Consider the following 23832-nt stretch of genomic DNA (forward strand, 5'->3'; position numbering starts at 1 on the left):
TTCATTAGCTTCAATTCAATTCAGATGTTATATACTACTCCCTACATTTCATAATGTAGTGCGCCTGCGTTTTTTAAGATTCAAATTTGAACGTAAATTTAACTACCGAAACCGACTGCGGCAGGAGCAAAAATTATATCACTGAATTCGTATTTCCGATATGAACTCAGTGATATAATATTTGCTCCCGCCGCATTCGGTCTCGTTGGTTAAATTTACAGACAAATTTGGATCTCCAAAATCGCAGGCTCACTACATTATAGAATGAAGGAAGCAGTTTCTTTGTTTGTAATTAGTTAACGCTCAAATGAATGTATCTAAATGTATTTAAATGCTAGTAGTATTTTCGTTTGAGCGTCAACTAATTTCGGACGAAGAAAATAGTAATATTTGCTAACTAATTATATATTTACTAAATTTAGATGGAGTACATGCTAGTAACAATGGATGTTTCTTCTGCCAGAAGCGATGCCACGCTAATGGAAAAAGTCCAAATTGGTGGATCAAGCAGCTGATTAATTCCGGCGCGCGTTTAAGTCTAGCGTAGGCTCCATTGCACAAAAAAAGGCACAAAAAAGGTCCAGGCTAGGCTAAGGTAGTGCAGTACTCTTGTATGTACCGGCCGGCCACTAACCGAATTTCAGCCGCTCAGGTCAGCCAGGCCTTAACCAGCAGACAAGTTAGGTTGGCCACTTGCAAAAAAGTTTTTGCCGTCAAACCAGCATTATTAGCTGCCGAAAACATGGGGATTGGATCCTGTGACTTATTTGCATATATTCTTTTCGCGAGGAGGAGGCAATCCTGCGATTTGCATACGATGACAGTTCCTTAATTTGGGATGGGTGTTTAAAATGGTCAAATGTTCAGGCCAATTCCCCTGAATTTGGTCCATCTAGGCAAATTAAAATTACATTAGCTGGAAAGTATTCCCTCCGTCTCAAATGTAGTACTAAGACGGTTTTTAGGCTTAGACTAAGCCTCAAAAAATCAAGTTGGCGCAATTTTTTGGTCGATTGAAGTAATATTTTTCTCAATCATCCTAGCTAGCTACTTTTACAATAGACGATCTTGCAACCACTGGATTGTCTTTTTCTCTAGAGTAGCAGCAAGATCATCACACCCGATTCTGCGCGTACCATCCATAAAATAAAATGAAATCCTCATGCGTCAACTAGTAATAAATGAAAGCTCATCATCAGTCTCAGCGATCACAAGTGTATAACTAACTCCAATTAGCAACCAACCACTCCTGAGATTAGCACCCATGCGGGGCCCACCCCACTCCTACAAACATTACATATAGCCCCATGCGTGAAGGCAGCTCAATCGGAGTAGAACCACACACACACACACACACACACACACACACACACACACACACACACACACACAACTCCACTCCACTGGAGCAGAAGATGATGACGATGATGATGCAGATTAGGCCTCATATTGCCATCTCTCATCTCATGGTGGTGGTAGGAGCCGTGATGCTGCTGCTGCTGCAGCAGGGTCGTTGGGCTGAGGCGCAGCCCTCTCCCGGCTACTACCCGAGCTCCAAGGTGAGCTCAATGCCCTTCTCGCAGTGGTACAGCAACCTGTGGGGCGCCCAGCACCAGTCCCTCTCCCCAGACCAGACCTCCCTCACCCTCTGGATGGACCGCAGCTCGGGTCAGTCACGATGCACTAATGTTTTTTGCATGATTACTCATATGTACGTAGTCCTCAAGTTTGCAATAGTTGGATGATTGATTAATCCATTTCACCTAACAAATCATGCTGCTAATTAGTTCGTTCTTCGTTGCCGATTTCTCAGGGAGCGGGTTCAAGTCGAAGCGGGCGTACCGGAACGGCTACTTCGGCGTCTCCATGAAGGTCCAGCCCGGCTACACCGCCGGCGTCAACACCGCCTTCTACGTCAGTATATACCTCCCTTCTTCCTCCCCTCCGACGACCATTTTTCCTTGTTGGATCGATCTTAAGTTCTTAACTGATGCAAGCAAAAATGCATGCAGCTGTCCAACAACGAGGCGTACCCGGGGTACCACGACGAGATCGACGTGGAGCTGCTGGGCACCGTCCCCGGCGAGCCCTACACGCTGCAGACCAACGTGTACGTCCGCGGCACGGGCGACGCCCACCCCATCGTCGGCCGGGAGATGCGGTTCCACCTCTGGTTCGACCCCGCCGCGGCCTTCCACCACTACGCCGTGCTCTGGAACCCCGACGAGATCGTCTTCCTCGTCGACGACGTGCCCGTGCGCCGCTACCAGAAGAAGGTGGAGGCCACGTTCCCCGAGCGCGAGATGTGGGCCTACGGCTCCGTCTGGGACGCCTCCGACTGGGCCACCGACGGCGGCCGCTACAGGTCCGACTACCGCTACCAGCCCTTTGTGTCCGGGTTCAAGGATTTCAAGGTTGCCGGCTGCGAGGTCGGCGCGCCGGCGTCGTGCAGCCCCGTGCCGGCGGGCCCCGGAGGCGGGCTGAGCGCGCAGCAGACCGCCGCCATGAGCTGGGCGCAGCAGCGGGCCATGGTCTACTACTACTGCCAGGATAGCTCCAAGGACCGCTCCAACTACCCCGAGTGCTAGCCTGCTAGCTTATATATACATATAAGATGAGGAAGCTCCGAGTTCGAGCCAGCGGCAATGGTGGCGCCGCGCTGCCCTTCCATTCTAGTGATGGTTGAGGCGTACCCGTATGTATACGGTCAGTATACGGTATACGATGTATAGTGTGATCGATACGGTGATTTCTGTCACGTATGTGTGTGAGAGTCTGAGTGCGAGCAGCTGCTGCAATCAATTAAAGTCTAGCAGGCTGACAGCGTACTCTGTCTAAGTTATTGCTATTTGTGAGACACTTGTCCAACTATGGATGATGGACATTTGGACCTGTAATCTGCACCTTTTGATACAGAGAAAAAGGTTCGAATTTTAGTACACCACCTTTTGACGTATACTATGTATCGTTTTAGTACCACGTTTGCTATTTTCAGATGTCTGAATTCTTCCTCTCTCACTCGATTTGGATGGCTTGTGCTTTTGGTGGCTGGATTGGTTACCTTTTGTGCCAGACTTCTTTTTGTGCCAGACTTCTGAGTGAAGCAAGAGGTGGAGTTGAAGCAAGAGGTGCTTCACATGAAGAAGCATGGGAAGGGAGTGCGTGTGGGAAAGTATCTGCAGAGGGGCCGCCTTCTTTTCATTCTTTTAAAATGATGAAACTTTAATTAGCTCACAGACAGACACACAAACATTTGGATTCGAATCCGAAACATTGCTCCAAAAACAGAAATTACAAACTTGCTGTCAATAGCGAGATAATGGGCCAATTTAAGCCCAACTTACATTAGACACTATTCAGTGTGAGATTTGTTGATTTTTCTATCGACTCGTGTTACGAATTTTAATTTGAATTTTCATGACAACGTAGATTCATGTTGTGTCAAAGACTGTGGATGCATGAATGATACTCCCTCTATAAAGAAATATAACAGCGTTTAGATCACTAGAGAGAGTAGAAAATACAGTCCGCCCATGTGTCACTCGTACTTGGCAAATTAATGCATAACTTGTAAAATCCCCAATGTATATTCATAAGGAACATCTGGCTTTCAGCAGACAAATAATACTCTTCTATGCAATAATGTAAGCATGTCTTAATTCCCATGCCACATGAAAATGATTTAACCACATAAAACAGACATCTGAGTACACCAATTCTAAAGGCAACGACTAAATGATGATGACTGAAGCAGCGCTTGTCACGGGGATCCCGTCGTGGTGCCGCCAAACAACCCAGAAAAGCTACCATGGAGAAGCAGGCGAAGAGCACCAGCAGCAGCGGCGTCATCGTCGTTCCAGAGAGGTCGGCTGGTGTGCCGGAGGAGCTCGCTCCCATGCCGCTGCCTGTACTAGCCGACGCAGGGTATTGGCAGCTTCCGGAGCCTGCCAGATCAAGTTTGTCAAGGCAAACAACCGTGCGATCAGATCAAATAGGGTAAGACGACCGACGTGCAGGTTAATTACGGTAGATGGAAGAAGAGGTTACTTGGGTCTGTGGAGGTGAGGGCGCCGCTGGCCTTGGCCATGGCGTTGTGGTAGTAGCTGTTGCCTGTTGGTGGCATAGGAGCAGCGCGTCGCCACCGTGTCCGTGTCGGTGTGGCAGCTCTAGTTTGCACACGTACCAGCTGCTACCTGCAGCCGATGACGCTTCCACCAAGAGCAGGAAGATCGAGAGTGCTGGAGTCGCCGCCATGGATCGGTTTTCGGCTTCTGCTGCTCGTAAACTTTTTGGTTGATTATGTAGTGCACGGGCTCGAGGCGAACTTGCCTGCTTGCTCCGGGTCAGATTCAATCTAAACCCAAATACTTGAGAGTGCACGCGCACTATCTCGGCGAAACGAGCGGCCGAACACGAGCCGCTCGATCAGCCCAGATCGTGCGGTCCTCGGCGTCAGGTGGTACCTGGTCGGGAGGCGATCGAACGCACACGTGGCTGGGCCCGCCCGCAAGCGCCGCTCTCCTGCTCCAGACGGTTCGCGTCGCGTAGGAAGCACCCTTGGCACGGGCCTCTGTCTACTTCCCTGATCCATTTCCCTCTCTCCTCGCCCTGTTCGTTCCCCAAATCTGACGGCGAGAAACAACCGCTGCCGCGACGCAGCCGAAGACGGGGGCAGGGAAGGGGAAGGGCTGGAGCGCGGCGGGGACCCGCTTCTCCCCATCGCCGTTGTTCCCCACCGTCGTCGACGGGATGCGACCGTCGTCTACTTCCTCTGGCTCCGACTGAGTCCACTGCGTCCCAGATGGCAGGGGTGGAGGATCCTCTGGTCGCGGTGGCGTGTGATGTGGGCGTCACACGATGGCAGAGATGGGGCAACCTCCGATGGTAGTCTGATATGAGCGTCTAATGTGGTCTTTCCGGCGTCATGATCTGTTGGGCCTAGGTGCAGCAATGTCAGGTACAGACGCCGGCAGCGTTTCTGGGCTGATTCGGGCAGAGGGGTCCCATGGGAGAGCGTTGCATTCGCTCGGCTGCGAGAGCTTCTCGTCAGAAATTCTTTGCTTGGACCGTCATATCCTAGCAATATCTACTGCGAAAGCACAATGTTCAGAGGCACCGGTGTATTTCTGGGTGCCTGCATGTTAATACAATCTAGTACAGTATAGTAGTATTTTGCTAGTAAACCTGGCACACAAGTCTAGTTTGTCTTTACATCTTTAATTAATGTTTAATTTCCTCTTCTAATTTAGTGCTAGTCTGCTAGAGTACATGATGATAGTTGCTGAAGCAAACCAATCCAACTCTATATATGTTTCATCTTCCTTGCAAAAACTTATCAATGAGTGGATGATTGGGTGGTGAAATTAGTGTTTTTTTAGTCAGCTAACGTTCAATGATTGGGTGGTGAAATACGTGTTCTCTTTAGTTGGCTAACACTGTGACGCTTGTATGTTCTATAGATTATCAATCTTGAATTTTTTGAAGAGCATAGAAAGAGTTGCACAATCATATTTTCAGAGTTGCACATTGACTACCATGCAGTTGGTCGAGGATGTTATCAAAGTTGCACATCCTATTGGAAGGAGTTGCTTAAGTCGATCTATTTTTGCTAGTCACACTTTTCTGTTGGCATCTGCAGTATTGTAGTTGCACATATAGTAGTTTTCAGTTGGATATGACCATTGAAAACTTGTACAACACTAATGTAAACTAGAAGCTTGTCGTCCTACAAGTAGGCCTCATCACTCACCTTTTTTGCAACTAGGCAGGTCCCCTTATCCAATTTGTTTTGATTGGTTTGCCAACCAAGTAGTATAATTATTTCTGGATGGCAGTTTTTTCGCTCAAGAAATTCATGTGCAACTTTCTTTTTGATTCTTGTGTAACTTGTTACCTTGAGTTGCCAACTTCATATGAAGAGTAACCATTTTTTCATTTTTTTTCTACCCGTGTGCAACTTGTTAATTTAAGTTGCCAACTTCATATGTAAATGTAGCCTACCCACCCCCATTTTGTTGCCACCAGTGCAATCTTGTTAATTTTGACTAATATGTTTATTCTTTCTGTTTTGCAGAGACAAAATGGTTGGTGAAGGAGATGTGCCTGGCAGTGAAACAGAGGTTCATATTTTATTTTAATTTTATCCTATGACCATTTATTATGCTCCTTTCTTTTCTCCTCTCAACATTTCAATCTTTTTTGTTCACTGTAGGGTTCTCCAAATAGGACCTCTCGGTGGAACTCAAAACGGGCTGCTAAGCGGCAACTATGTGGCGCTGATAATGACGGGGATGGAGAGGATGATGACGTATCCCAAAGAGTATCTAAATGAGCTGGCATCCTCGGGCTTTTCTAGTTGCACAAGAGTACCTGATTAGTTGGCATCCTCAGTATTTCTAGTTGGACAATTCAATCCAACTAGTTGACATCCTCAGTCTTTTTTAAGCTGCGTTGACACCCTCGGCATTTTCTTCTAGAAGCCTGAAACCTGAATGTGCAATTCTGATTAATCATGCAAGTGCTGAATATTTCATTTTTCAAGAGTATCTAATTAATTGGCATCCTCAAGATTTTTAGTTGCACACGGGTATTCAATTAGTTGGCATCCTTAGCATTTCTACTTGCACAAACAGTATCCAACTAATTGACATCCTCAACCTTTCTAGTTGCACAAGAGTAACTATTTTTTAGTCCCATCTTCAAATTTTTGAGGGTTGCCCAAGAGTATATAATGACTTGGCACCCTCAGCCTTTCTAGTTCCACATGAGTATTTAATTAGTTGGCATCCTGAGCATTTTCTAGTTACACAATAGCATCTAACTAGTTGACATCCTCAGCCTTTCTAGTTGCACAAGAGTAACTATTTTAGTTGGCATCCTCTGCATTTTGTAGTTGCACGACTAACATAATATCAAGTTGGCATCGTCGACCTTTTTTATCTAGTTGTTCTGAAGAACAACAAATATTTTGTATGTAGTGTTAACTAATCACCTTTGGCACCTTATGTTTGCAAAACCTCAGGTGATCACGTCGGAATGTGATCACCTTTGGGCTTTGGCACCTTTTTCTAATGACAGAAATATAATTTCATCTTCTTTTCTGTTTCACTTTTAGTATATAAAACATCCTATATAGCATATTTCCCCTATTGCAATTTGTGTGAGACAAGACTATTTGTACGCTCGTTTTTAATACTGTTCTTGTGCTTTTTCTAGTCTAGTTTCTTTGTTGCACACATTTACAGCAAAAGTTGGCTTTGGATACAAGTTTACTGGCACAATCACATGTTTATATTTGCACAGACAGCAAATTCAGTTTTTTTTAGTTTCATCTAGTCTGTGTGTTGGTTGCACACATTTTTTGCAGGAAAAGATAGCCTGAATGTAGTGTCTATGCAAATAGAAGCCCATATTTGTGCCAACTAAACATGGATCCAAAACCATATTTTCTTGCAATATGTGCAACCAACAGCCAAAAGACTAGAACATATGGACTCTAGTCTGGGCTGTATTGTTGCACACATTTGCATAAAAATGTTGGCTTGGACCCATGCTTAGTTCCACAAATATGTTCTTTTTGCAGAAACACTACACCCACTTCATCTTTTTAGTTGCACAAATATGTGCTTCTTTTTGCACAAACAGTACACCCAGTTCATCTTTCTAGTCCGGGCTGTTTGTTGCATACATTTTGCAGGAAAGTTGTCCTTGGATTAATGCTTAGTGTGCACATATATTTACTTTTTTATAGTGTTCGTTGTTGGTTGCACACATTGCAGGAAAATTTGGCTTGGATCCATGATTTAGTTGCACAAATATGTGCTTCTATTTGCACAGACACTACATCCACTTCATGTTTCTAGTCTAGGCTGTTTTGTTGCACATTTTTTGTAAAACTAATCCTTTGTATCTATTTGCACACATCCAGGCAGAAGTTGGTTTTGCTACTGGGTCTAGTTGCACAGGGTGGTGTTTAATTACAGAGACATCATATTACTATTGCTACTCCCTCCAATTATGGAGAAGACCGGTGGAAGATCCAGAGGCAAAGGGGAAGGGAAAGTACAGAAGGGAGGATCAGGAGCCAGAAGTGAACTTACTTTGATTGATGCTACCTGGTATGCTTCTTCTCCTCCCTCCTATTACCACTTTAGTTCTTGTCAAAAAAATCAGCTTGTTTGGTTTGCCATGGCAGCTCTGTAGGTTTTTGGATCCAGGATGGGATCCCCTTTCTTTCATGGAGAAGGAGATGCCTTGGAGGAGGAAGTGTAGTTGAGGGAGGCGTGAGAGGCTTCTGGAGGGTAGTGGGGTCATGTGATAGCCACCAGGCCTTGGGTTTATGTTTCCGTTTCGTTGTTTTTGCTGGTTGGAAGCACACATCCATGTCTGTGTGTGTTGGTTGCACACATTTACAGCAAAAGTTGGCTTTTGGATCCATGATTAGTTTGCACATCTCTTTTCTAGTCTTGACTGTTTGGTTGCACACATAGCAGGAAAAGTTGGTTTTGGATCCATGTTTTAGTTGGCAGAAATATAGGCTTCTATTTGCACACATGGCATAAAAAGGTTTCTTTGGGAACCCATGCCTTTTTAGTTGCGCAAATATGTGCTTCTTTCTGCACAAACAGTACATCCAGTCCATATTTTCTAGTATTTTGGCTGTTTGGTTGCACACATTGCACAAAAAGTTGGCATTGTTGGAACTGTGATTAGTTGCACAAACAGGAACATCCGGTCCATGTTTCTAGTTTGGGCTATCTGCAAAACTACTCCCTTGTGTCTATTTGCACACATCCAGGCAAAAGTTGGTTTTACTACAGGGTCTAGTTGCACAAAGTGGTGTTTAATTAAACAAAGATCAAATTTTCTCTTTTTTTGTTACTTCCTTGTGTCTATTTGCAGACATCCAGGCAAAAGTTGGTTTTACTATAGGGTATAGTTGCACAGAGTGGTGTTTAATTATACAGAGATCAGATTTTCTCCTTTTTTTGGCTTCTTGGTTTGCTACTCCCTCCAACTATGGAGAAGATCGATGGCAGATCCACAGGCAAGGTGAAGGGAAAGTGGAGAAGAAGGAGACCCGTGGAGGAGGAAGTGTGGACGTGGGGGCGTGGGGGGATTTTTCTAGAGAGTACTGGGGTCACGTGATAGCGACTGGGCCTTGTTTTCTGTTTGGTGGACTTGTCTGGCTGACGGCCGCTTGCGAGCGCTACTGAGCCAATGGATTTTGCGGGTCGGAAGGAGGCCTTCCTTTCTCAGAACGGGGGACATAATTTTCCTTTTCTGGCTGGCCGCTAGCTACTGCTAGCGAGCCAACGGCCGCCAGCCAGATGCGTCCCAATCTAAAACGAGGGTTTAGAGTCCAAGCACATAATGGATTGGATTGTTTTATTTGGAAAAACGCAATTCTGAAACAAGATACAACGCGATCATGACCATAGTATGCCAATTTGAGTTGGAAAAATCTTTTTAAAAAATAACACATAGACAAGACATGAATCCATGGTGTCACAATAATTTGAAACATTGCTTCGAAAACAAAAAATACAATTTTGCTGTCAGTAGCAATAATGGGCCAAATTCCAAGCCCAATTTACATTAGAATCACTATTCATTGTCAGATTTGTCAATTTTTCTCTCGACTTGTGTTACGAATTTTGATTTGAATATATTACAGCAGATTAATGCCGTCTCTACGTGCTAACTTTTGTTCATGGTTTTTTGAAAAACCTTCAAAAGCATTTCTATTATTTCTTTCTGTGATGTTGTTAACTGTGGGTTGGTTACATCAGCATCCCATATGAAAACCAAGCTTTCGTGATTAAAAAACACGAAAATCTCATCTCAATCATCATTTGTCGCTGCTTCTGATTTAGCAGTGAGTTCTTTGGCTTGGACATGATATTTAGTTCATATCCGCATCTCAAAATACTAACTAATGATAGTCCCCACATGTTCTAAGATTTAGTTTATGAAACTTGGTAGATTTTATCGTTTATTTCTACTAAGTTTTATAGTAGTCATTAAACTTAGTGAAGTTTTAAAAACCCGTCAAAATGTATTTCTAATGGATCTTATTTCAAAGCCCTCCTCACAAGAAACACAAATATCCAAACAAAACTTAATTTGAACTTTTGGTTCAAAAGATACAAAAGATTCAAATGTGAAATAAAAAAAGGAGTCGGTGCCCCCCGCCCCTGCGTGCATCAAATCATCTCTCAAGACGATCCCTTATTTACAAGTAGTGCTTGATCAGACATAGCATTTTTAGTGTTCATTCTCTCAACATGAAACCGTTTGAAATTGCGGTGTAACAATAGCAACAAGGTAGTTGAATCCATATGCTAGAACAGGAGTGGTGAATGCATGACTACCATTAGTAAGGGTGTCGTATCAATCTCACATTTGTACTTTTAAGCATTGGCGAGCATTTGAATATCATTGTTACAAAATCGTGCTCATGATCCTCCCCAGTGAAGCCATGGATTTCCACTTCTTCAAGACGTGTACAGAAGACACTTTGGCATCTCCAATTCTCGGGCATATGACAAGGACAATTTCCTTTGCATGCTTCTCTTGCCTATAGGAAATGATGAGCATGGCAATATATTAATTAATTACTCTGCACTAGCTTCTCGGTTCTGACCTTATCACAAACACTGTTCAAGATATCTTTCGATATTTCGATAAATCGTCCGATTTATCGCTTACCGGTGTCTGACCGATAAGATAAATTTGCCGATAAATTAGTCGATATGGTGATAAATAGGGCGAGATGCCGATAAACTGGGCGATTTACCGCTTATTATGGGTCGACCGATAAGTTACCGATAAGCGGTATCCCCAACATTGATCACAAACAGCGTAGAGAAATTATGTCGACCATGCATTATCTATGTATAAGATGTATAAATACGGCGAAGAATTACCTTGGAAACCCTTGGCAGGACGACCTTAAGCTTTTTCGTAGCGGCACGAATCCGATGCATTCGAAGGAGTTGTAATACAAGTGCTCCGTAAACATGGCATGCCCGTTCAAAATTTAGCTCCAACGCAGAGAAATTGGTGACTGGAAGTTTCTCTATCTCTTCAGCAAAGTCCATCTGTGGATCCAAATGATTCTACGAACAAATTGGGAAAAGATATCATGCATGCATGCAGAGAACCAACTAAAGTTTGGTGCGTAAATCTATCACTAGTAGTTTGAAGTTTGAACTGAACAGATAAGAGGCATACCCCATCATTCAGGTTCAAGCGGAGCTCATGTTCCCGATTGTCTACGTCGCTCTTCTCTATGGTATGTACCCTCATCTCCTGTAAACGCCAAGAACCATAAGAAAGAGGCACTGCATAGCAGCTCCGCCAAAAGAACTCCTCTAGCACTTCCGCCGAGATGGAGACACCGGTGTCCCTACCAGCGCAGACATTCAGATGCAGTTGCTTGAGCACAGGAGCTACAATGTCAATGTTCTGACATTCTATCCGGACATCCAAATTCACAGTAAGTTTCTGCAGCGACGGCGAGTGGACCGTGATGTTGCCCGTAGCTGTGGCTATGTTGATCTTTAGCACGCGAAGGCGCGGGCAACGCTTGACCAAGCTACCAACATCGATGGTGCTGCAGCACCCAGTTAGGGACAGATTCTTGAGCGCGGGGAACTCATACATCGGCAGCGATGTGAAGCGTACATGTTGCCAGCTCATCTCGATGGAGGTGGTATGCCCGAAGCAGGGAAGGTCCGCATTTATCTGTTTGTTAGCACACGCCATGCTGAAGCTATCAGCGAGGACGAGCTCCTGCGGCGACAGCCTCGCTGTGGTTTGGAGAAGAGAGGCTAAGGAAGCGGCGTTGACATTGTCCTCCCAAGGAATGCTGATGTCGAGGAGGGACACTGGTAGAAAAAGGGCCTATAGTCCCGGTTCGTAAGGGCCTTTAGTCCCGGTTCCGGAACCGGGACTAAAGTGTCGGTACTAATACCTTCCCCCTTTAGTCCCGGTTCAATCCAGAATCGGGACTAAAGGCCCTCCACGTGGGCATTGCGCAGAGCCCAGTCAGAAGGCCCTTTGGTCCCGGTTGGTGGCATCAACCGGGACAAATAGGCATCCACGCGTCAGCATTTCTGTGGCTGGGGTTTTTGTTTTTTTTTTGAAAGGAGGGTTGGGGGTTTTGCGGGGTTAATTTAGGTGTTTCATATATTGTGTTAGCTAGTTATAATTAATAGAGAGAAGTGTCCTCTCTTATGTCCGTGCTTAGTCGACGCTACGTACTATACATACGTATATAGAGAGGACTAGACACGCTAGCTAGCTAGTAAGCAAACGAAGGAAACAGAAGATCGTCATGAACATATATGCATATATACAGAGAGAAGTGATATCGACCACCTCTCCTTCTCCGAGAGATTGGTCGAACAACAAGTTCTCGTATATTTATCTGACACTACCGGCTACATATATACAATAATTATCTCTTACAAATGTAATCATACGAACTCAGGGTCCACATAGAATTCTCCGTCTTCAGGGATCACGTGGTCAAGAAAGAATGCCGCCAATTCCTCTTGAATTGCTCGCATGCGAGCTGGTGTTAGGAGTTCATCCCGCTTCCGAAACATCTAATTTGAAGAAGGGGGTCAATACATATACATATATATATATATATATATATATATATATATATATAAATGAATGAAACTCAACACAAATGATGGTAATAAAATAAAATTGTGAATGTTGTTATTTACGTACTTCATATTGTTCGTTAGAGTACCCGCCCCGCTCACAGGTCGTGTGGCGAATGGACTCGCAGATGTAGTATCCACAGAAATCATTCCCTTGTTCCTGCCACAACCACTTTACAAGAAATAGAGGTCAATCAAACTGATAAGTAAGAATGCTAAATGGTATTGATGAAACTAGCGCTTGAATCACTAGGAGATGCGCGGAACATGCTACTATAGTACTTACTTTCGGGTGTCTAAATTCCAGCTCCTTCGGCAGTCCCGGAACTGTTTTGGTGAATTTTCTTCAAACCCTGCCGGACAAAGAAAACAATTACTTGATATCAGGAAATGAACAAAGTTGCTGATATGGTGGATAATGATCGATTTAACTTACTTCTTGAGGATTTCAGTCATGTCCGCATACTCCTTGGGATCTTTTCGTTTAGAGTCCAAGACGGTTACTACTCCCTGCTCAAGCTTAATCTCTAGGAGAATATAGTGGTAACTGCACACACATGCATAACTCATCAATTACATTACTATAACCTTGACTAATATATAAGGGAAACCGAATACGCACAAGACAGTAACACTCACCTGAAGTTGTAAGGAAAGAGTATTATATCTTTGTTTTGATTTATTACGAACGATCGTAGCAAGCTGGCCTCGGTAGCTGTGGCATGAAGTTTAACCTAAGTTGCATCTATGAGATATGTGTTAATGAACCCAATATCACCGACTTGTCTTTTCTTTAATTCGATGATCTTCAATCTGCATAATATAGTGAGGATGATTATAAATACATGCAATGAAAGAGCTAAGCTATATAGAGAAACTTAATGACAGAAGTAGTACTACTTACAGACAGTAGCAGGCGACCGTTATTTTATCGAGGGCCAATTGATTGAAGAACTGATAGAACTCCTCAAATGGAACAGGCAACAGATCAATTCCAACGAGGTCATGCTCCGGTTTAACTCTCGCATACAAAGTACTCCTCCCCCCAGAGTCTCTGCAGATTTTCAAGTACCAATCATGCAATCTTCGCATCATCGTTGATAGAGATCTTTCATCTTTGACGAGAGGCTTCCCGTACTCGTATCTTTGTATTTGAACGTCCATGGGTTCATAATGTACTTCGTCGGGCAGGTAATCTGCAAGATTGCTATAACCGGGCACCATCCTCGGATCATTATCGACGTTGTGGCTAGGCACCTTGAGCGGGGGGCACGATTGCTTCGCTTGTTCGCCGAGCTGGGCAATTTGTTTCCCAGCTCGTCGTTCTTTCAGCCTTTCATCACTGACAGTACTTCCCGACCGCTCCGCTTCGGCAAATTCCTTTCCAATAATGCGATCATAGTTTCCTTTCGGCGAATCAGACTTCGGTGGTTTTGTCAGGGCAGCCAGAGTGCGCTTCACTTTCACCCGATCTACCTTCTCCTCCGGAGGTGGATGTTTCTTTGCTTTCACCCCTTCAAAGAATTTCTTCACTTCTTCTCGCGCGATCTTGGCGTTCTCCTCCTGGGTCCTCTCGTATGGTAACTTCTCTGGAGTCTTCAAAGAAGGACCGAATCTGTATATCCTCCCACCTCTGGTTGTACTGCTAGACGCCGACCGAGCAGACGTAGCGGTTGTCTTCTTTACTTGCTTAAGAGGCGGAGGAGAAGGACTACGACGCGCCGGAGCAGCTGGAGCGGCGGCAGGTCTCTTCCACCCTTGCTGACGAGGCGGAGAAGGAGGAGGCTGGCTGCTCGGGCGCGTCGGCGCAGGTGGAGAAGGAGGCGGAGTGCCGCCGCGCGCCGGAGAAGGAGCCGGCCGAGGGCCCTGATCGTCACTCGCCGGAGGAGGAGGCGGTGGAGGCGGAGTGCCCTGACTCGCCGGAGGAGGAGGAGGAGGAGGCGGTGGCGTCCAGTTCGGAAGGTTGATGAGCTCCTTCCGCCATAGGCATGGAGTCTTCAGAGTAGACCCCAGCCGAGTCTCCCCTTCACCGGTAGGGTGGTCAAGCTGGAGGTCCTCAAATCCCTCCGTTATCTCATCCACCATCACCCTAGCATATCCTTCTGGAATCGGCCGGCAGTGAAAAGTTGCGCCGGGTTCAGTAGGAAAAACAGAGCCAACAGCTGCCTTGACCTTCAAATTCATCTATTGCGTCATAAGGTGGCAATTTTGAGACTCTATTATAGCATCCATGGGATAGCTGGCAGGAGCCGTCAAGTCATGCTCTGGCTGAAGCAGCTCGGTGGAAGCCACGCTGCTTCTGCGCTGAGATGGCGGGGTAGCTTCGGGGGAGGCTTCGACAGTACGTTTGCTGCGATTTGCTTCTCGTTCCTCTATCGCGTCTACCCTTACTTGCAGCGCCTGCATTTGGGTCTGCTGCACTTTTTTCCTCCTCTCATGGGATTTGTAACTGCCTGCGTCCGGAAACCCAACCTTCCACGGAATGGAGCCTGGCGTGCCTCGTGTCCGTCCAGGGTGCTCAGGATTCCCGAGGGCCATTGTGAGCTCGTCGTTCTCTCTGTCCGGAAAGAACGTCCCTTCCTGCGCTGCTTCGATATACTGCTTAAGCTTACTGACTGGTATGTCCATTTGATCGTTCGTCCAAATGCACTTCCCTGTTACAGGGTCCAGTGTTCCGCCAGCCCCGAAGAACCAAGTCCGGCAACGGTCTGGCCAGTTAATTGTCTCTGGTTCGATCCCTTTATGAACCAGATCATTCTCAGTCTTGGACCACTTAGGCCGGGCTACGAGGTAGCCACCTGACCCCGTGCGATGGTGAAGCTTCTTCTTCGCAGCATTTTGCTTGTTTGTCGCCAACATCTTCTTACTCTTTTCCGATGTCTTGTGGGCCACAAATGCGGGCCAGTGATCTCTGATATTCTCATATCTGCCCTTAAATTCTGGTGTCTCATTATTTTCGACAAACTTATTCAGCTCTTTCTTCCACCTCCTGAATAGTTCTGCCATCCTCTTCAGAGCAAAAGACTTGATTAATTTCTCTTTAACTGGGTTCTCTGGATTATCCTCAGGCGGTAGGGTGAAATTTGACTTCAGCTCAGTCCAAAGATCATTTTTCTGCATATCATTGACATAAGAGACCTCAGGGTCTTCTGTAGCCGGCTTAAACCATTGCTGGATGCTTATCGGGATCTTGTCCCTAACCAGAACCCCGCACTGAGCAACAAATGCGCTCTTTGTCCGGAGGGGTTCAATAGGTTGGCCGTCGGGTGCGATTGCTATGATTTCAAACTTTTCATCCGAGCTCAACTTTTTCTTCGGGCCTCGTCTCTTTACCGAAGTTGTGCTCGATCCGGAGGGCTAGAAAAAAGAACAAAGACTTAATTAATATGTGTACATACCAAAACAATGAATGCATCAATCAGCTAGTCAGCATAGGCTTAACTAATATATATACCTGGCCGGACTCGGTTCGGTCACCGGAGCCGTCCTCATGTTCTTCTTCTTGCACCGGCATTAGGTCACCGTAGCCAGCTTGTTCACCCTCTCCTTCCAGACCATCGGTTTCGTTGAGAAACAACGAGATGGCATCACTTCCTTCTGCGATTATGTCCCTCAACAACGCTTCTTTTGTTGCTTTGTCTAGGGCAGTGTCCATAGTTTCTACAAATATTTACAACATGGCAATTATTATTCAAACTATATAGATGGATATATTAGTGCCAAACGTAGAACTAGCTACCTAATCATAGTAAGCTATCGGGAGGGGGTATATATCGACAACGACGACACTACATCTATGTCCCTCGACGACCCTCGTTCCCGATAAAAAAAAGAGGAAGAAGAAGAAAAATAAGAGGAGAAGAAAGAATAGAGGAGAAGATCTCCTCTATTCTTTCTTCTCCTCTTTTTTTCTTCTTCCTCTTCTTTTTTTATCCTCTTCTTCCTCTCATGTTCGATAGGATCGCCGAGGGGTCGGGAGGTTGCGTAGTGTCTCAGGATTCAACAAAACCATGTCTTCATCATTAGGCGAAAGTAACATGTGCATGATGGTACGAAGCTCTTCAAAGTTGTTCTGGAACGGACTCCCAGATAGGATAATCCGCCTTTTGGTACAAAGTTCAGCAAGAGCCTTCCGAATATCGCTATTTGGAAGGCCTTTGCTGAATTGGTACCAAAAGGCGGATTATTCTATCTGGGACTCCATTCCAAAACAACTTTGCAGAACTTCGTACCAAAATGCCCTGGTTACTTCCGGCTAATGATGAAGGCATGGATTTCTTCAATCTTTGACACTAGGAAACCTCTCTCTACTTCCGGCTAATAAGAATAATTAGAAGAAGAAGAATAAGAAGAAGAAAAGAAGAAAAAAAAGAGAAGAGGAGATCCTTCCGGCTAATATATTCTATTTTCTCTTTTCTCCACTATTCCTTTCTTCTTCTCCTCTTCTTTTTTCTTCTTCTTATTTATTTCTCCTCTTCTTTTCGGTAGAGGAAACCCTAAATAGCTAGCAAGTTTCGTGGGTGTGAGATACATGTGGCCTTCGGTGTCGGACACTACATCCACGTCCCACAAGTGACGTGGGCGTCGAAGCCCGCGCCACTTGTGGGATGTGGGTGTAGTGTCCGACACCGACGGTACATGTATCTCACACCGACGATACTTTCTATTTAGGGTTTCTCCTCTACCACTCCTCGACCTCTCAACGACCCTCGTTCCCGATAAAATAAAGAGGAAGAAGAAGAAGAAAAAAGAAGAGAAGAAAGAATAGAGGAGAAGACTTCCTCTTCTTCCTCTCCTCTTCTTCTCCCTCTTCTTCCCCTTCTTCTTCGCCTCTCTCATGAATGTCCGACGTTCTCGACCCCCCCCCACGTGTCGAAGAAAAATAAGAAGAAAAAAAATAGGAGAAGAAGAAAGGAATAGAGGAGAAAAGAGAAAATAGAATATATATTCTATTTTTCTCTTCTTCTCCCCTATTCCTTTCTTCTTCTCCTCTTCTTTTTCTTCTTTTTTCTTCTTCTTATTTATTTCTCCCCGTTTTCCTCTCCCCTCTCGGCGACCCTAGACCCCCTCTCGACCCTCGACCCCTAGGCGACCGTCGACCCCTCTCTTTTTTTTTTCTTCCTCTTCTTTTTTATCCTCTTCTTCCTCTACCGCTCGGCGACCCTCGACGACCCTCGTTCCCGATAAAAAAAAGAGGAAGAAGAAGAAAAAAAAGAGGAGAAGAAAGAATAGAGGAGATCTTCTCCTCTATTCTTTCTTCTCCTCTTTTTTCTTTTCTTATTCCTCTTCTTTTTTTATCCTCTTCCTCCTATCATGTTCGACGACCCTCGACCCCTCGGCGACCCTAGACCCCCTCTCGACCCCCTCTTCTTCCCCTTCTTTCCCGCCTAAAATGACCTAAAATGAAAATAACCTAAAATTCACTAAAGTTATCGATGATCCTCTCGACACACCCACGAATAAGAAAATATATCATCTTCTTCATCTCCTCTTCTTTGCATATTCACATAGCCACATACACATACATAGCCACATACATATAGAACTTTTCGGAACATATATATATATAGCCACATTCATATAGAACTTTTCTGAACATATATAGATGATTTTCTAAAAAAAGTAACTTTTGCATATATGAACAGAGAGCAGCGGCGGCAATGGGTGGCATCGTCGGCGACGGGGATGGGAAAGGGGGGAGCTCACTGGGGGCGGGCGGCGACGGGGAGAGGAGGCCAGCGACGGGAAAGGAGCTACGGCGGGCTCGGGGATGCCGGCGACGGGGACGGCGTGCGCCGGGCGATGGGGAGACGGGGACGGCCGCGGGCTCGGGGCGGCACACGGCGACGGGGACGATCGAGGAGGCGGGGCTCGGGGCAGGGCGGACGGCAGCGAGCTCGGGGCGGCACACGGCGGCGACGGGGACGATCGAGTAGGCGGGGCTCGGGGCATGGCGGACGGCGGCGACGAGGAGGACGATCGAGGAGGCGGGGCTCGGGGCACGGCGACGGCGACGGCGATGGGGCAGGGCGCAGCGACGGTGACGAGGAGGACGAGCAGCCGCCGGGCGTCGGCGATGGGGAATGGAGCAGTTGGTGAAAATTTCGCAAGGGTTGTATATATAGCCAGAGCAATGGTCCCGGTTTGTGGCACAAACCGTGACCAATGCCCACCTTTAGTCCCGGTTGGTGCCACCAACCGGGACCAAAGGCCGCCGCTTCCTGCCCTTTGGGCTGCTGAAAATTGGCCTTTGGTCCCGGTTGGTGGCACCAACCGGGACCAAAGGGGGGCATTGGTCACGGTTGGTGCCACGAACCGGGACCAATGCCCCCTTTAGTCCCGGTTGGTGCCACCAACCGGGACCAATGCCCTTGTGCTGCCAGTGCCCAAAAGTTTAGTCCCACATCGCTAGCTGAAGGGCGCCGGCACTGGTTTATAAGCCCTGCTGTGCCTCCCCATTCGAGCTCCTCTCTAATGCAGGCTTTCAAGCCTAAACTTGCTACTGCCTGTGGGCCTATTGGGCCTCTGCGGGCCTGAATCCTGGCCCATGTAGGGTTTCTAGTCGTATTCAGGCCGTGGAGGCCCAGTAGGAGGGATTTTTTTTTGGTTTTTTCTTTTTTTATTTCTACATTTTTTTGGTTTTTTCTTTTTTTATTTCTACTTAAAACTAAATATTTATAGTTTTTTAGTGATTTCTTTTTGCTTTTAGGTCACAAAAATTATAAACTTTCTGTTAGTGCCATTAGTTTTAAGTTTTGAATAGTTTAAATTTGAATTTTTAAATATTTGTGTGAATCACTAGTTTATGAATAACTTTACTATAAAAATAGAATTTTTTTTTCTATTTATTTTTTATTTATACTTACAACTAAATACTTATAGTTTTTTAGTGATTTCTTTTTTGCTTTCAGGTCACAAAAATTATAAACTTTCTGTTAGTGCCATTAGTTTTAAAATTTTGAATAGTTTAAATTGGAATTTTATAAAATTTGTGTGAATCACTAGTTTATGAATAACTTTACTATAAAAATAGAATTTTTTTTCTTCTTTGCTATTTATTTTTTATGGAGCTTGGAGGTCGAGCTTCGAGAGGAGAAAGTTTAAGTAGTGTGGCTCGGGCATTCCATCGAACACCTCATGTGCATAGGAGGTGAGCTAGAGCACCACAAACCCCTCCCCTCGCCGGCCAGAGAAAAACAGAGCATTGGAGTGCTCTGCTCGCGGGCGAGGGTATATATAGGCACCTCATTGGTCCCGGTTTGTGGCAAGAACCGGGACTAAAGGGGAGCCTTTGGCCCCGGTTCAGGCCACCAACCGGGACCAATGGTGGTGGGCCAGGAGCGAGGCCCATTGGTCTCGATTCGTCCCACCAATCGAGACCAAAAGGTCCAGACGAACCGGGACCAATGGCCCACGTGGCCCGGCCGGCCCCCTGGGCTCACGAACCGGGACCAATGCCCACATTAGTCCCGGTTCTACACTGAACCGGGACTAATGGGCTGAGCCGGCCTGCACCATAGCCCTGTTTTCTACTGGTGGGACAATGTGAGGCCAGGCGATGCTGCTGCCTCTTCGAGCGTGACGAGCGCCGCTTTGATGGAACGGAGCGGCATCCCACGGAAGGTGGCGCTGAGCATGCGCAGACATGGGCATTGCTTGAGCAAGGTGCCAAGGTAAGCGATGTTGCCGCAGAGGGACAGCTTCTCGAGTCTGACGAACGGGCCGGCGGGTGGCAGCGTGAGCTCTTGTGAGTCGAGGTGGGTGACGCTGAGGCTGAGCACGCGCAGGCACTAGCAGCCGTTGAGCAAGGAGCCAAGGCCGGCGATTTCTCCTGTGAGGGACAGACTCTCGAGCATAGGGAACACGCTGTTCGCCGGCAGCGTGATGGGGATGACATGCTTGTGTGGGGAGGTGATGCTGAGCGCACGCAGACGGGGGCAGCGGTTGAGCAGCGCGCCAAGGTTGAAGATGTAGCACGAGAGGGAAAGCCTCTCAAGCGAGGTGAACTCGTGATCGGGGGTCAACGATGGCACGATACGGACACGTCTGAAACTATAGATGCCCAGCTCGATGGAGGTGGTGCAGTCAAAACAGGGCAGCTTGATGTCGGCCGACTCTCCCATGTTCATTAGACAGGTGAAGACTAGCTCCCTCGGCGAGAGACGTGCGGCGGCGCGCAGCAACGAGCTGGCGAATTTGGCGGTGTAGTGTTCCGTTGGAAGGCAGATGTTCAGGGTAGACATTGCCGGTGTCGAAGCAGCGAAGCGGGCGAGCGCAGCTGTGATCATGGCGGGCTTCTCGAGGCCGCGGAAGGTGAGGTCGGCGAGGCCGGTCCAGAGGCCGCGCCATCGGCGAGAGAGGAGGCCGGTCTGCACGGCGGTCCGGACGCAGCGTAGGCGTGCGAGGATCAATAGAAGTATCTCGTCCGGGAGGGCGCTGATGAGATCCATGCACCGTTGCTGCGGCAGCGGCGTCGAGTGTTGGAGATCATGCCCCGATCGCAATTCCATCGGGAGTTAGGAACATAATAAATACATCGACACCCAGGTTTTATGGCGTCACCCAGCCCAGCCCAAGAGAGCCCAACTATGTCTAGCCCGTTGTGAACTCGTGATAGAATAGGATGTTTTTTTTTTTGCAAGGTTGATAGAATAGAATATGAACTTTTTTCGTTCCGTGAAACAGGGAGCACATCTACAATCTACGACTATAAAAAGGCTGTCTGCTACGAGTACGAGGTCAAAGCAAAACAAAGTAATGCTTAGAAAAATAGTTCGTTTACACGCAGAACATCCTCGCACAATTGGACCCAGAACCATATAAATTTTAGACTTTTTAGAATAGCAATTCGCTTGTGATAGCAACGAGTGTAATAGCTTATGGAAAGCTCGAAGTAATGTTTGTTTTGAGAATATATTTTTCTTTATGATCCAGCAAAGTGTATCTGACTAGTTGGTGACCGAGATTATCCTGGGGATTGATGGATGAATGGAGTAACGTTGAGCTTGTTGGTGCTGCTGGTCGGTCTACATGTTCAAAATTCATGTAGAGTCATGTTTGTCTTGGATTGATGGACGGTTTGTTCACGTTTTATCCTCGTTTTGGTTTGTCCGTGATGCATGTTGTTCTGGCTAGATTGTCTGCAAAGTGAGGCTTTTATGGGGATGATTCGGGTGTGAAATATTTTGCTGGAACAGTGTCGGATGTGGTCCTGTACTTGGTGTTTCATCAATCTCATTGAGAAAATGAAATTGGGGAGGGGGGCACATAATTCGGAAAAGAAAATCATGCACAACCCGGGAATCTACATGCTGATGAATTTTGATGCATTTTTTGAGGTAGCGTATACAGCTGGGGTAAGCCAAAGTGCATGCCAAGCAATACAAATGCCACCCGTAGAAAAAAGAATCGGAATACCATGTTCTACATTAACAAAACTCTGACAAGATCTAGAGCTATGCAAGTCTCAGCTTTTATAGGTAACGTGTGCAACTATATAAGTCACTGTGATACTGCATCTCTTTAGATTTGACAATACCACATACGGACAACGATTCATAGCTACATCTCCCTTACAGGAAACATCCTTGTTGCATCAAGGAGCATGCTTTAACCAGATGCTCGCGGAACAAGTTCACCAGTGCTGTTATAAACATAGCAATTCATGGAACGGTGTGCCAAGAAAATGTTGTAGATTTTCATGGGGCAACCTCTAAACTCGTGTACCAGTGTCAAAGTCACTCTCTTAAGCATTGGTGCGCTTCTCAGTATCAGCCTTAAGAAATCATGCTCGTGATCCTCTGCATTGAAGCCTGTGATTTCCAACTCTTCAGGACATGTCAAGGAGATACTCTGGCTTCTCCAATTATTTGGCTCATCACAACGACAATTTTCTTGGCAAGTTTGTCTCACCTAAAGCGAATCATGAGTATTACAATGCATTATTTATCTATGCCGATGAGTACTTACAGAAGTTTGATATGTACTATGTACGTATAAACAATATACGTAAGCATGGTGAACACAATTACCTTGGGGCACAGCCATTGAATGACCTTTAGCATTTTTGTAGAGGAGTGGATCCGATTTATTTGAAGTAGATGCATCACAAGTGCTCCATAGACGTGGCCAGACGATATAAATATAGCTCCAACACAGGGAAGATGATGACCGGAAGTTTCTGTATTTCTTGTGCAAAGTTCAGCGCTGTGCGCCCAAATGATTCTGGGAACAATACAATTTGATTGTCAGTAATATCGTACATAGAATTTTTGCTCGTAAATCGAGTACATTGAGAAGGACAGACAGGAGACGTACAGGAGTAGAAGATATGCGCAAGCGTAGGACATGAAAGCGCGAGAGCTTCTGAACCGGCGAACATGTGTCATTTCCGGTATCTATATATCTCTCTGTCGTCTCTATGGCTAGGCTCTCGAGCGACCAAAAACCAACCGAAAAAGCCAACCTTGGATAAGAACACTTCCATGATACCTCCTCCGCCATTGGTGTCGTGACGGACACACCTATGTTGTTCCAGTTCCAACTGGCATGGAGATTCAGCTGTAGTTTCTTAAGCACTGGTGTTACGACGTCAATGGTCAATGTTGTAGCATGCCGTGTCATGATCGCTAGATATATCAAGCTCCTGCAGTGTGGCTGAGTGAACCATGATGTCGGGCGTTGATCCGATCACCTTTAACACGCCCAGGTGTGGGCAGCGGTTGAGCAAGATGCCAAGGTGAACCATGGTGCCTGCGAGGGACAGCTCCTCGAGTGCGGAGAACGCGCCGGCGTAGCATTCCTCGGGCGGCATGATGCGGTGGGAATGCATGTCCAGCTCGATCGATGTGGCGCAGTGAAAGTAAGGCAGCACAACGGTTTCTCCGCCTCCATTATAACACCCCTGGATGGTGAAGACCAGCTCCTGCGGCGAGAGCCGCACGGCGGCACGGAGCAACGAGCTCATGTGGGCGGCATGCCTTGCTGAAAGGCGATGTCGACGATGGACACCGGCGGCGAAGAAGTGAAACGGGTGAGTGTAGCATTGAAGAGTGTGACTGCAGCTTCGATTCCGGAGGGTTCGAGGTCGCGTAAGGTGAGATCTGTGAGACCGGTCCAGAGGCCACGCCACCGGCGGGAGAGGACGCTGGTT

At 46.4% G+C, this 23832-nt stretch overlaps 2 protein-coding genes and 1 long non-coding RNA gene across 3 annotated transcripts; 2 read left to right on the forward strand and 1 right to left on the reverse strand.

Annotated features, from left to right (window-relative positions):
* The first annotated feature begins 1321 nt into the window (after nucleotides 1-1321).
* LOC147974062 (xyloglucan endotransglucosylase/hydrolase protein 31-like) lies at nucleotides 1322-2939 on the forward strand. The gene is made up of 3 exons (XM_087522353.1): nucleotides 1322-1668; nucleotides 1814-1914; nucleotides 2013-2939. Exons 1-3 carry the CDS (start codon nucleotides 1416-1418, stop codon nucleotides 2586-2588), a joined length of 930 nt encoding a protein of 309 aa, XP_087378479.1. The 5' UTR covers nucleotides 1322-1415; the 3' UTR covers nucleotides 2589-2939.
* A 1680-nt stretch (nucleotides 2940-4619) lies between these two features.
* Nucleotides 4620-6509, forward strand: LOC147974063 (uncharacterized). The gene is made up of 3 exons (XR_015603719.1): nucleotides 4620-4957; nucleotides 6074-6119; nucleotides 6212-6509. It is a non-coding gene; the product is annotated as an uncharacterized LOC147974063 (long non-coding RNA).
* Nucleotides 6510-10375: 3866 nt separating this feature from the next.
* Nucleotides 10376-21190, reverse strand: LOC147974064 (uncharacterized). The gene is made up of 5 exons (XM_087524897.1): nucleotides 20604-21190; nucleotides 20243-20453; nucleotides 11236-11907; nucleotides 10929-11120; nucleotides 10376-10579 (listed from the first exon to the last, which is right to left on the reverse strand). Exons 1-5 carry the CDS (start codon nucleotides 21188-21190, stop codon nucleotides 10376-10378), a joined length of 1866 nt encoding a protein of 621 aa, XP_087381023.1.
* Between the last annotated feature and the right edge of the window lie 2642 nt (nucleotides 21191-23832).

This window comes from Triticum urartu, chromosome 5A (assembly GCF_056163025.1).
Source record: "Triticum urartu cultivar PI428250 chromosome 5A, HENAU_Tu73, whole genome shotgun sequence".
NCBI lineage: Eukaryota > Viridiplantae > Streptophyta > Magnoliopsida > Poales > Poaceae > Triticum > Triticum urartu.

Bases quoted from the DNA above. Each gene is read 5' to 3' on its own strand.
- LOC147974064 (XM_087524897.1), bottom strand. From the start codon at position 21,190: ATGGAATTGCGATCGGGGCATGATCTCCAACACTCGACGCCGCTGCCG. The intron at 11,121-11,235 runs GTATGCCTCTTA...ATTTGTTCGTAG, and splicing joins GCTTGAACCTGAATGATGGG to AATCATTTGGATCCACAGAT. The intron at 10,580-10,928 runs GTAATTCTTCGC...CATTTCCTATAG, and splicing joins TCCTGCCAAGGGTTTCCAAG to GCAAGAGAAGCATGCAAAGG.
- LOC147974062 (XM_087522353.1), top strand. From the start codon at position 1,416: ATGATGACGATGATGATGCAGATTAGGCCTCATATTGCCATCTCTCAT. The intron at 1,669-1,813 runs GTCAGTCACGAT...CCGATTTCTCAG, and splicing joins CTGGATGGACCGCAGCTCGG to GGAGCGGGTTCAAGTCGAAG. The intron at 1,915-2,012 runs GTCAGTATATAC...AAATGCATGCAG, and splicing joins GCGTCAACACCGCCTTCTAC to CTGTCCAACAACGAGGCGTA.